General features: G+C 41.6%; 2 protein-coding genes across 2 annotated transcripts in view; one reads left to right on the top strand and one right to left on the bottom strand.

Annotated features, from left to right (window-relative positions):
* The window catches only part of cdkl5 (cyclin dependent kinase like 5), an 84882-nt gene that overhangs the window by 60829 nt on the left and 11553 nt on the right, over nt 1-12500 (top strand). The gene's annotated exons all lie outside the window — the stretch shown is intronic.
* LOC115188774 (retinoschisin-like) lies at nt 6217-8008 on the bottom strand (the record flags this gene model as incomplete). Its single annotated transcript, XM_029747615.1, has 3 exons — nt 6217-6890; nt 7397-7592; nt 7803-8008. Coding segments are annotated over 3 exons (555 nt in total), but the record flags the coding sequence as incomplete, so codon positions are not given.

Genomic DNA, 12500 nt, shown 5'->3' with positions numbered 1-12500 from the left:
CCCACCTTTACCAGACCGTCAAGGTCACGGATGCCAAACCTCAACGACCTGAAAGAGACAGCCCTGTGAGGAGAACATGGAATTAGGCCTCTATCACCCACCCATTGACTTGAATGGGGATGTTCATTCTAGAATAAATATGTCTATGGAGGAGACATCTCTCTGCCCTCAATGGGTAGTCATGTTGATTAGGCACCAAACGGAAGAAAACAGACTGACGCAGGGAGAGACAAGATGGACTACTGTCCAATAAGAAACGCTTATTTTTTTGTGGTGTGTTGCGAAGCGTTTTATAACGTTTTCAATTGTGTGCCCTAATGAATAGGACTCTGGGCTCTCACTACTGCCGCCTGCTGGCCGCCAGACGCACCAAGGACTATAGAGATCAGAAGGTTATACTGTATCTCTCTAAGTTCAGGACTATATGACTGAACTGAGAGGTGGACTAACTGGCCGTAAAAATCTGACCTTTTTTGAAGCTTCAAACATTTGATAGAATTTGTATTGATATTATATTATATTATTCATGAAATTCCTTTTATTTGATTTAAATTAAATGACTTTATTTAACAATATGTAGGCCTATATGGAGATTTAATAAGTATTGTAGAATGAATAATTGTGTAATATTGCAAGAGCTTTAAAAAGAAATGTAAAAAAAATTATGAGATTCTAACTATATATAATAATAATTCAATATTTCATCCAAAATATTTAATTGTGGAGGTTTTACAGAATTTCTATTTATTGTTGTTACAGTATAGCCTGTTTGTTCTGTCCGTTTACTTTGTCTCTTTAATGTATTTATTTGATCTGATTTGACACAAAGTTATGGAGATATATGTACGACAGATGGACAAATGATATAATATTATAATGTATGATAAAATACTGAGATACCTATATGGCTCAGGGTTGTGAAGTTTTTAAAGGTGTTCATTTGCCACATTATCTTGACAAACTTGTGTAGCCTGGCCCCAAGTCCTATGGTCTTTGGTCAGATAGCACAAACAGATGGGAATGTACTGTAAGGTACTGTTTGTTGTAAAGGGTCATTCTGCAGTACAGTAACCATGACAGTCACACCCGCTGATCTAGTTATTAGAGACTCAGGCCCCATGTGGAGATTCCTGTTGAGATGTCCTGTTGTATCCTGATGAAGGATACACACACACAAACACACTTACCAGAGATATCCATAGCAGACAGCCATACCAGAGATATCTGTACCAGAGATATCATACCAGAGATATCTGTACCAGAGATATCATTACAGAGATATCCATACCAGAGATATCATACCAGAGATAACCGTACCAGAGATATCATACCAGAGATATCTGTACCAGAGATATCATTACTAGAAATATCCATACCAGAGATATCCATACCAGAGATATCTGTACCAGAGATATCATAACTAGAAATATCCATACCAGAGATATCCATACCAGAGATATCCATAGCAGACAGCCATACCAGAGATATCTGTACCAGATATATCATACCAGAGATATCTGTACCAGAGATATCATACCAAAGATAGCCGTACCAGAGATATCACACCAGAGATATCTGTACCAGAGATATCCATACCAGAGATATCTGTACCAGAGATATCATTACTAGAAATATCCATACCAGAGATATCCATACCAGAGATATCATACCAGAGATATTATGTACCAGAGATATCATTACTAGAGATATCCATACCAGAGATATTTGAACCAGAGATATCCATACCAGAGATATCCATACCAGAGATATCCATACCAGAGATATCATACCAGAGATATCTGTACCAGAGATATCATTACTAGAGATATCCATACCAGAGATATTTGTACCAGCGATTTCATTACCAGAGATATCCATACCAGAGATATCATACCAGAGATATCTGTATCAGAGATATCCATACCAGAGATATATGTACCAGAGATATCATTACCAGAGATATCCATACCAGAGATATCCATACCATACCAGTTTGTGCTGTAGGCTTTAAAGGGTAAAATATGTAGGCCTAACTTTCTATTGGCACAATGAATGTCATGGATATCTTTAGCCCTGGCTAGTCATTAATCTACAGTACATAGTGTGAACATCAAGGACAAAGTAACAATAAGAAGTATACACACACACACACATATACACGCACACACGTGCGCACACACTGGCACACCGTTCGCAAGCACACACACGCCTCCTGAGCACACCACTCTGACTTTGTCCCAGGCTGCCCCTCAGAAAGATGGCGTCTCCCCTCAAAGCCCCAGGCTGCCCCTCAGAAAGATGGCGTCTCCCCTCAAAGCCCCAAGCTGCCCCTCAGAAAGATGGCGTCTCCCCTCAAAGCCCAAAGCTGCCCCTCAGAAAGATGGCGTCTCCCCTAAAAGCCCCAGGCTGCCCCTCAGAAAGATGGCGTCTCCCCTCAAGCCCCCCCTCAGAAAGATGGCGTCTCCCCTCAAAGCCCAAAGCTGCCCCTCAGAAAGATGGCATCTCCCCTCAAAGCCCCAAGCTGCCCCTCAGAAAGATGGCATCTCCCCTCAAAGCCCAAAGCTGCCCCTCAGAAAGATGGCATCTCCCCTCAAAGCCCAAAGCTGCCCCTCAGAAAGATGGCATCTCCCCTCAAAGCCCCAAGCTGCCCCTCAGAAAGATGGCGTCTCCCCTCAAAGCCCAAAGCTGCTCCTCAGAAAGATGGCGTCTCCCCTCAAAGCCCCAAGCTGCCCCTCAGAAAGATGGCGTCTCCCCTCAAAGCCCCAGCGTTTCACTACAGTCCAGTTCTAGCCAAACAATCTGCACCAACTGGACATTTGATGTTCCATGGAGATGTGTTAATAACACCAACATTCACTGTGTGTATCAGGTGATCCATTGGATTGTTCTCCTTCATGTATTTGCACAACAGCCACGTCTTCATCCTAAACTAAGTGTAAAACTAACAGTTGACAGTAACGTTTTAATTTAACATTTAGTTTTACACTAACAGTTGACAGTAACATTTTAATTTAACATTTAGTTTTACACTAACAGTTGACAGTAACATTTTAATTTAACATTTAGTTTTACACTAACAGTTGGCAGTAACATTTTAATTTAACATTCAGTTTTACACTAACAGTTGACAGTAACATTTTAATTTAACATTTAGTTTTACACTAACAGTTGACAGTAACATTTTAATTTAACATTTAGTTTTACACTAACAGTTGACAGTAACATTTTAATTTAACATTTAGTTTTACACTAACAGTTGGCAGTAACATTTTAATTTAACATTCAGTTTTACACTAACAGTTGACAGTAACATTTTAATTTAACATTTAGTTTTACACTAACAGTTGACAGTAACATTTTAATTTAACATTTAGTTTTACACTAACAGTTGACAGTAACATTTTAATTTAACATTCAGTTTTACACTAACAGTTGGCAGTAACATTTTAATTTAACATTCAGTTTTACACTAACAGTTGACAGTAACGTTTTAATTTAACATTTAGTTTTACACTAACAGTTGACAGTAACGTTTTAATTTAACATTTAGTTTTACACTAACAGTTGACAGTAACATTTTAATTTAACATTTCGTTTTACACTCACAGTTGACAGTAACGTTGTAATTTAACATTTAGTTTTACACTAACAGTTGACAGTAACATTTTAATTTAACATTTCGTTTTACACTCACAGTTGACAGTAACGTTGTAATTTAACATTTAGTTTTACACTAACAGTTGACAGTAACATTTTAATTTAAAATTCAGTTTTACACTAACAGTTGACAGTAACATTTTAATTTAACATTTAGTTTTACACTAACAGTTGACAGTAACATTTTAATTTAACATTCAGTTTTACACTAACAGTTGACAGTAACATTTTAATTTAACATTCAGTTTTACACTAACAGTTGACAGTAACATTTTAATTTAACATTTAGTTTTACACTAACAGTTGACAGTAACATTTTAATTTAACATTTAGTTTTACACTAACAGTTGACAGTAACATTTTAATTTAACATTTAGTTTTACACTAACAGTTAACAGTAACATTTTAATTTAACATTCAGTTTTACACTAACAGTTGGCAGTAACATTTTAATTTAACATTCAGTTTTACACTAACAGTTGACAGTAACATTTTAATTTAACATTCAGTTTTACACTAACAGTTGACAGTAACATTTTAATTTAACATTCAGTTTTACACTAACAGTTGACAGTAATGTTCTGATTGAACTGCTTTGGGCTGTCACTTGTCATTGTAACGTCCAGTATGAATATATGCTTTTTCAGTTAGGAAACATCAGATTCAGTACTGAACTTCAGTTCCTCTTTTCCCTTGTTGTCTGTGTCGCATCCTTGTCCTTGTCTTAACCATAGTTCTGTGTCCAATAGAACTGAATGTCTTCCAGGGGTTCTGTGGCAAAAAGACTCCAAGGACCAGTTGCAGTGAATATCATGAAATCTTTCCGGTGTGATTTCATTATATTGGGTTTAAGATCACCTTTAATTTAGCCTGGTGGTCCCTGATCTGTTTGTGCTTTTTAGCTCGATCTGGGATCACCAGGCTATTCCACTAATGTCTAACTCAAATGGCCTACACCTGCAGTTTATGTTAACTCATTGTTATATCATTTCTAACTGCCGTTTCGTGGCGGTTTGAAGTGAACAATCCTTCACGCCGTCACAGGATTAAAATGGCAGAAAAACACAAATCAGCTGGAGATTATCCTAAATTCGAGATTATCCAGATCCTGAATTATAAATCACTTCCGGTTGTTGTTTGTTTAAAATTGACCCACAGGATTGTATTTGCATGACATCACACATAAACAGCATTATTTCTATATTTGGTCTCTGACTGTAAATAAGAATTAAAACCACCTGCATCTGCCCTGTTAACTGGCATGAATAGTTTTTGGGGATCAGGAAAAGGTTTTCACACATCACAAGTGGAGATTCCTCTAGATGTATTTTAAACAGGACATCAGAGGATTATACAGGAATATTGTTCAATGATACTCCAAAACAAAAGAGTACAAGAGTTTGTCTTTATTTCAGGAACTGGTTTTGGTCAACTTTAAATGAATACAATAAAACAAGCAATGAACGATACCTCCACTGGACTCTCTACATCACTGTCACAAAATCAGAATCCAGAATCCACACACACAACACAGCACAGTACACAACACGGTACAGTACAGTACACAACACAGTACAGTACAGTACAGTACACAACACAGTACAGTACAGTACAGTACACAACACAGTACAGTACAGTACAGTACACAACACAGTACAGTACAGTACAGTACACAACACAGTACAGTACACAACATCCAGTTAACCACAGGACTGGTAGTCATCTCTTTCTCTGAGCTTTCTTCATCACATAATCATCCCCAATTTCTCTGGGTTTGTCGCTTCACAGGCATGTATTTATCCCCCTCTTCCTCATCCAAGTGGAAACAACTGGCCAGCCACCCCTTTTGTTCAGTGTAAAAAAATTATAATAAATAAAACTGTTGTTGTTGTAACACTTTGCATCTGATCTGAAAACAGAATGGACCTTTTCACACATAAAACCAATCTCTGGGAGAGCGATATTACTTAACCGTTTTGGGGAAGGAAAGGAAACAAGGGTTTCCAGAGCAGTAGATTCCACTTTGGCATAGGGGACAGCCAGGGGAACAGCCAGGGGAACAGCCAGGGGACAGCCAGGGGACAGCCAGGGGATCGGCCAGGGGAACGACCAGGGGAACGACCAGGGGAACAGCCAGGGGAACGACCAGGGGAACAGCCAGGGGAACAGCCAGGGGAACGACCAGGGGAACGACCAGGGGAACAGCCAGGGGAACAGCCAGGGGAACAGCCAGGGGACAGCCAGGGGAACGACCAGGGGAACAGCCAGGGGAACAGCCAGGGGAACAGCCAGGGGAACGACCAGGGGAACAGCCAGGGGAACAGCCAGGGGAACAGCCAGGGGAACGACCAGGGGAACAACCAGGGGAACAGCCAGGGGAACGACCAGGGGAACAGCCAGGGGAACGACCAGGGGAACGACCAGGGGAACGACCAGGGGAACGACCAGGGGAACAGCCAGGGGAACGACCAGGGGAACGACCAGGGGAACTGCCAGGGGAACGACCAGGGGAACAGCCAGGGGAATGACCAGGGGAACGACCAGGGGAACTGCCAGGGGAACGACCAGGGGAACAGCCAGGGGAACAGCCAGGGGAACGACCAGGGGAACGACCAGGGGAACAGCCAGGGGAACGACCAGGGGAACAGCCAGGGGAACAGCCAGGGGAACGACCAGGGGAACAGCCAGGGGAACGACCAGGGGAACGACCAGGGGAACAGCCAGGGGAACAGCCAGGGGAACGACCAGGGGAACGACCAGGGGAACAGCCAGGGGAACAGCCAGGGGAACGACCAGGGGAACGACCAGGGGAACGACCAGGGGAACAGCCAGGGGAACGACCAGGGGAACAGCCAGGGGAACGACCAGGGGAACGACCAGGGGAACGACCAGGGCTCTCCTTGGGCCTGTTCAGGAGGGTGTATCATTACAGGACCTTCACATAGAAATATATTGTGTAGAACCAATATGACTGTCTGTCATGTAGAATCATGTCAGTTCTATTCATTACATTTTCTGTCTGAACGTTCCACGGTGTTGTACCCTGCTGAGTGTGACCCTGGTCGTCAGGACAGACAGAATCAGGTACACTTGCTCATGCAGAGCAGCAGCTCCATGCGGATGGCGATACGTGTGTGCCAGCCCAGAGGGAGTAAACGGATGTAGCGAGTTACCATGGGAGGACGCAGGAGGTTCTGAACCGAGGAGGAGCGGTCCGAGTTCCCGTAGAACACCTGAGGAGAGAAACAGAGCAGTGTGAGGCGGAGGGACAACACAGACCACCATGCAGTAAACACAGATGGAGAATCCTCCTGCCAGATATCCTGTCTCACCTGGCAGGACTAGACTTTAGAACACCTTTTACTGAACTGCTACAGAACTAAAGAAACATGGGATCTGATGAGAAGGATTGATTTTGATATACTGTATGTATAAATCCCAAGACTGTCTTCCACATTATTACATGTGTAAACCTTGTGATGTCATAACGAACCATGTATTGATGTGAAAGCTGACCTCCGACAAAACAAGTCGTTTTAGAAAAACATCCATGGACATTATTACATGTGTAAACCTTGTGATGTCATAACGAACCATGTAATGATGTATGTATATGAACTAAGTTATGATTGTAAAATGTGAAAAAGTTTTGTTAAAGTATTTATTGACTGTGAGTCGCTCTAAATAAGAGCATCTTCTCAATGACTACATGTGAAAGGTAAAGGTATGATGGGCCCACCCTGTTGTTCCCCGTCTGGTCCTTGTAGTAGATCCAGTTGAGATTGTGGTCGGTGCGGTACTGGACGCTATACTTGGTGATCCATTCGTCAGCGTCACAGCGGCCCTGGGTCAGGATACCAGACACCACCATCACCTCCTTCAGGTCAATCTGCAACCACTGGCTGTTGTCCTGGAACTTAGACAGCCATGCACACCTGGAGGGGAACCGCCAGGGAAACTATATTAGCCCGCTGAGCTAAAGCCTAGGCAAAAACAATGACCTGGAGGGGGACCATTATTTTGCCAATGAGGTCAGAAGAGCTATTTCCCAAGGGAACACTGAGGTTACTGATTGAACAGGGAGGGGGAGATAGAGGCCCTACCAGGGGTTGGTCCTGAGGGAGAGGATGGGGCAGGGGACTCACCCAAAGCCCTGGTTGTTGAGTCTGGCATTGCTGGGGAGCCAGGAGGAGAACCAGCCAGTGTACTGGTCCTCGTTGGAGCAGCTGATCTGGTCTGGTCTGACTGATCCAGCCTCCAAACCCAGGGGCTTGTGGTACGGACACTCTGGAGAGGAGGAACGCCAAGGTGAGAGAGGGAAATCATGGTCGACAACAAGGAAGTAGTCTAAATGTTAACATTGGATGCCAAACAATGGATGTCACACTGATGCTAATTATTTTGTAGTTACTTTGCAGTTATTTTGTAGTTATCGTCACAGGTCCTCCTATCCTCGGACACGTATCATCTACATGTACTGTATGTTGTTAGAGACCACATAATCACTATTCCATTGGGATTTGTTCTTGAGCGGATGGTCAGGGGGCAGGAACACAACTGCAAATCATTTCTAGACTGCAAATTGACCGCAAGAAGCCTAAACAGATACAGTATAATGTTTGCATAAAACAATCATTTCAAAGCTTGCTTACATTTGTATACAATCACGTCTCTCTATAATGTATAGGAATACTATGGAACAGATTTCTTAAATTAAAATCACTTGGAGCTGATTTCCTGCTGTTACAGACTTTTATGTCCAACAATAAGGGGCCAAATAAAACCACCTGGGGGCCGCCAGTTGGGGAACCCTAGAGTAGCACACAGAGTTGTAGGACACTGAAAACAGCACATAGCCACCCACACTGTCCTACTGTTTACTATGAGGTGATATAACCCACTGTCCTACTGTTTACTATGAGCTGATATAACCCACTGTCCTACTGTTTACTATGAGCTGATATAACCCACTGTCCTACTGTTTACTATGAGCTGATATAACCCACTGTCCTACTGTTTACTATGAGCTGATATAACCCACTGTCCTACTGTTTACTATGAGCTGATATAACCCACTGTCCTACTGTTTACTATGAGCTGATATAACCCACTGTCCTACTGTTTACTATGAGCTGATATAACCCACTGTCCTACTGTTTACTATGAGGTGATATAACCCACTGTCCTACTGTTTACTATGAGCTGATATAACCCACTGTCCTACTGTTTACTATGAGCTGATATAACCCACTGTCCTACTGTTTACTATGAGGCTGATATAACCCACTGTCCTACTGTTTACTATGAGCTGATATAACCCACTGTCCTACTGTTTACTATGAGCTGATATAACCCACTGTCCTACTGTTTACTATGAGGTGATATAACCCACTGTCCTACTGTTTACTATGAGCTGATATAACCCACTGTCCTACTGTTTACTATGAGGTGATATAACCCACTGTCCTACTGTTTACTATGAGGTGATATAACCCACTGTCCTACTGTTTACTATGAGCTGATATAACCCACTGTCCTACTGTTTACTATGAGGTGATATAACCCACTGTCCTACTGTTTACTATGAGCTGATATAACCCACTGTCCTACTGTTTACTATGAGGTGATATAACCCACTGTCCTACTGTTTACTATGAGCTGATATAACCCACTGTCCTACTGTTTACTATGAGCTGATATAACCCACTGTCCTACTGTTTACTATGAGCTGATATAACCCACTGTCCTACTGTTTACTATGAGCTGATATAACCCACTGTCCTACTGTTTACTATGAGCTGATATAACCCACTGTCCTACTGTTTACTATGAGGTGATATAACCCACTGTCCTACTGTTTACTATGAGCTGATATAACCCACTGTCCTACTGTTTACTATGAGGTGATATAACCCACTGTCCTACTGTTTACTATGAGCTGATATAACCCACTGTCCTACTGTTTACTATGAGGTGATATAACCCACTGTCCTACTGTTACTATGAGCTGATATAACCCACTGTCCTACTGTTTACTATGAGGTGATATAACCCACTGTCCTACTGTTTACTATGAGCTGATATAACCCACTGTCCTACTGTTTACTATGAGGTGATATAACCCACTGTCCTACTGTTTACTATGAGCTGATATAACCCACTGTCCTACTGTTTACTATGAGCTGATATAACCCACTGTCCTACTGTTTACTATGAGCTGATATAACCCACTGTCCTACTGTTTACTATGAGCTGATATAACCCACTGTCCTACTGTTTACTATGAGCTGATATAACCCACTGTCCTACTGTTTACTATGAGGTGATATAACCCACTGTCCTACTGTTTACTATGAGCTTATATAACCCACTGCCCTACTGTTTACTATGAGCTGATATAACCCACTGTCCTACTGTTTACTATGAGCTGATATAACCCACTGTCCTACTGTTTACTATGAGGTGATATAACACACTGTCCTACTGTTTACTATGAGGTGATATAACACACTGTCCTACTGTTTACTATGAGGTGATATAACACACTGTCCTACTGTTTACTATGAGGTGATATAACCCACTGTCCTACTGTTTACTATGAGCTGATATAACCCACTGTCCTACTGTTTACTATGAGCTGATATAACCCACTGTCCTACTGTTTACTATGAGCTGATATAACCCACTGTCCTACTGTTTACTATGAGGTGATATAACCCACTGTCCTACTGTTTACTATGAGCTGATATAACCCACTGTCCTACTGTTTACTATGAGCTGATATAACCCACTGTCCTACTGTTTACTATGAGCTGATATAACCCACTGTCCTACTGTTTACTATGAGCTGATATAACCCACTGTCCTACTGTTTACTATGCGCTGATATAACCCACTGTCCTACTGTTTACTATGAGGTGATATAACACACTGTCCTACTGTTTACTATGAGCTGATATAACCCACTGTCCTACTGTTTACTATGAGCTGATATAACCCACTGTCCTACTGTTTACTATGAGCTGATATAACCCACTGTCCTACTGTTTACTATGAGGTGATATAACCCACTGTCCTACTGTTTACTATGAGCTGATATAACCCACTGTCCTACTGTTTACTATGAGCTGATATAACCCACTGTCCTACTGTTTACTATGAGCTGATATAACCCACTGTCCTACTGTTTACTATGAGCTGATATAACCCACTGTCCTACTGTTTACTATGAGCTGATATAACCCACTGTCCTACTGTTTACTATGAGGTGATATAACCCACTGTCCTACTGTTTACTATGAGCTGATATAACCCACTGTCCTACTGTTTACTATGAGGTGATATAACCCACTGTCCTACTGTTTACTATGAGGTGATATAACCCACTGTCCTACTGTTTACTATGAGCTGATATAACCCACTGTCCTACTGTTTACTATGAGGTGATATAACCCACTGTCCTACTGTTTACTATGAGCTGATATAACCCACTGTCCTACTGTTTACTATGAGGTGATATAACCCACTGTCCTACTGTTTACTATGAGCTGATATAACCCACTGTCCTACTGTTTACTATGAGCTGATATAACCCACTGTCCTACTGTTTACTATGAGCTGATATAACCCACTGTCCTACTGTTTACTATGAGCTGATATAACCCACTGTCCTACTGTTTACTATGAGCTGATATAACCCACTGTCCTACTGTTTACTATGAGGTGATATAACCCACTGTCCTACAGTTTACTATGAGCTGATATAACCCACTGTCCTACTGTTTACTATGAGGTGATATAACCCACTGTCCTACTGTTTACTATGAGGTGATATAACCCACTGTCCTACTGTTTACTATGAGCTGATATAACCCACTGCCCTACTGTTTACTATGAGCTGATATAACCCACTGTCCTACTGTTTACTATGAGCTGATATAACCCACTGTCCTACTGTTTACTATGAGCTGATATAACACACTGTCCTACTGTTTACTATGAGGTGATATAACACACTGTCCTACTGTTTACTATGAGGTGATATAACACACTGTCCTACTGTTTACTATGAGGTGATATAACCCACTGTCCTACTGTTTACTATGAGCTGATATAACCCACTGTCCTACTGTTTACTATGAGCTGATATAACCCACTGTCCTACTGTTTACTATGAGCTGATATAACCCACTGTCCTACTGTTTACTATGAGGTGATATAACCCACTGTCCTACTGTTTACTATGAGCTGATATAACCCACTGTCCTACTGTTTACTATGAGCTGATATAACCCACTGTCCTACTGTTTACTATGAGCTGATATAACCCACTGTCCTACTGTTTACTATGAGCTGATATAACCCACTGTCCTACTGTTTACTATGCGCTGATATAACCCACTGTCCTACTGTTTACTATGAGGTGATATAACACACTGTCCTACTGTTTACTATGAGCTGATATAACCCACTGTCCTACTGTTTACTATGAGCTGATATAACCCACTGTCCTACTGTTTACTATGAGCTGATATAACCCACTGTCCTACTGTTTACTATGAGGTGATATAACACACTGTCCTACTGTTTACTATGAGCTGATATAACCACTGTCCTACTGTTTACTATGAGCTGATATAACCCACTGTCCTACTGTTTACTATGAGCTGATATAACCCACTGTCCTACTGTTTACTATGAGCTGATATAACCCACTGTCCTACTGTTTACTATGAGTGATATAACCCACTGTCCTACTGTTTACTATGAGGTGATATAACCCACTGTCCTACTGTTTACTATGAGCTGATATAACCCACTGTCCTACTGTTTACTATGAGTGA

This window comes from Salmo trutta, unplaced genomic scaffold, assembly GCF_901001165.1.
Source record: "Salmo trutta unplaced genomic scaffold, fSalTru1.1, whole genome shotgun sequence".
NCBI classification, from domain to species: domain Eukaryota; kingdom Metazoa; phylum Chordata; class Actinopteri; order Salmoniformes; family Salmonidae; genus Salmo; species Salmo trutta.
The sequence above is the reverse complement of the archived record's forward strand: the minus strand, read 5'-3'. Positions and strand labels throughout refer to the sequence as shown.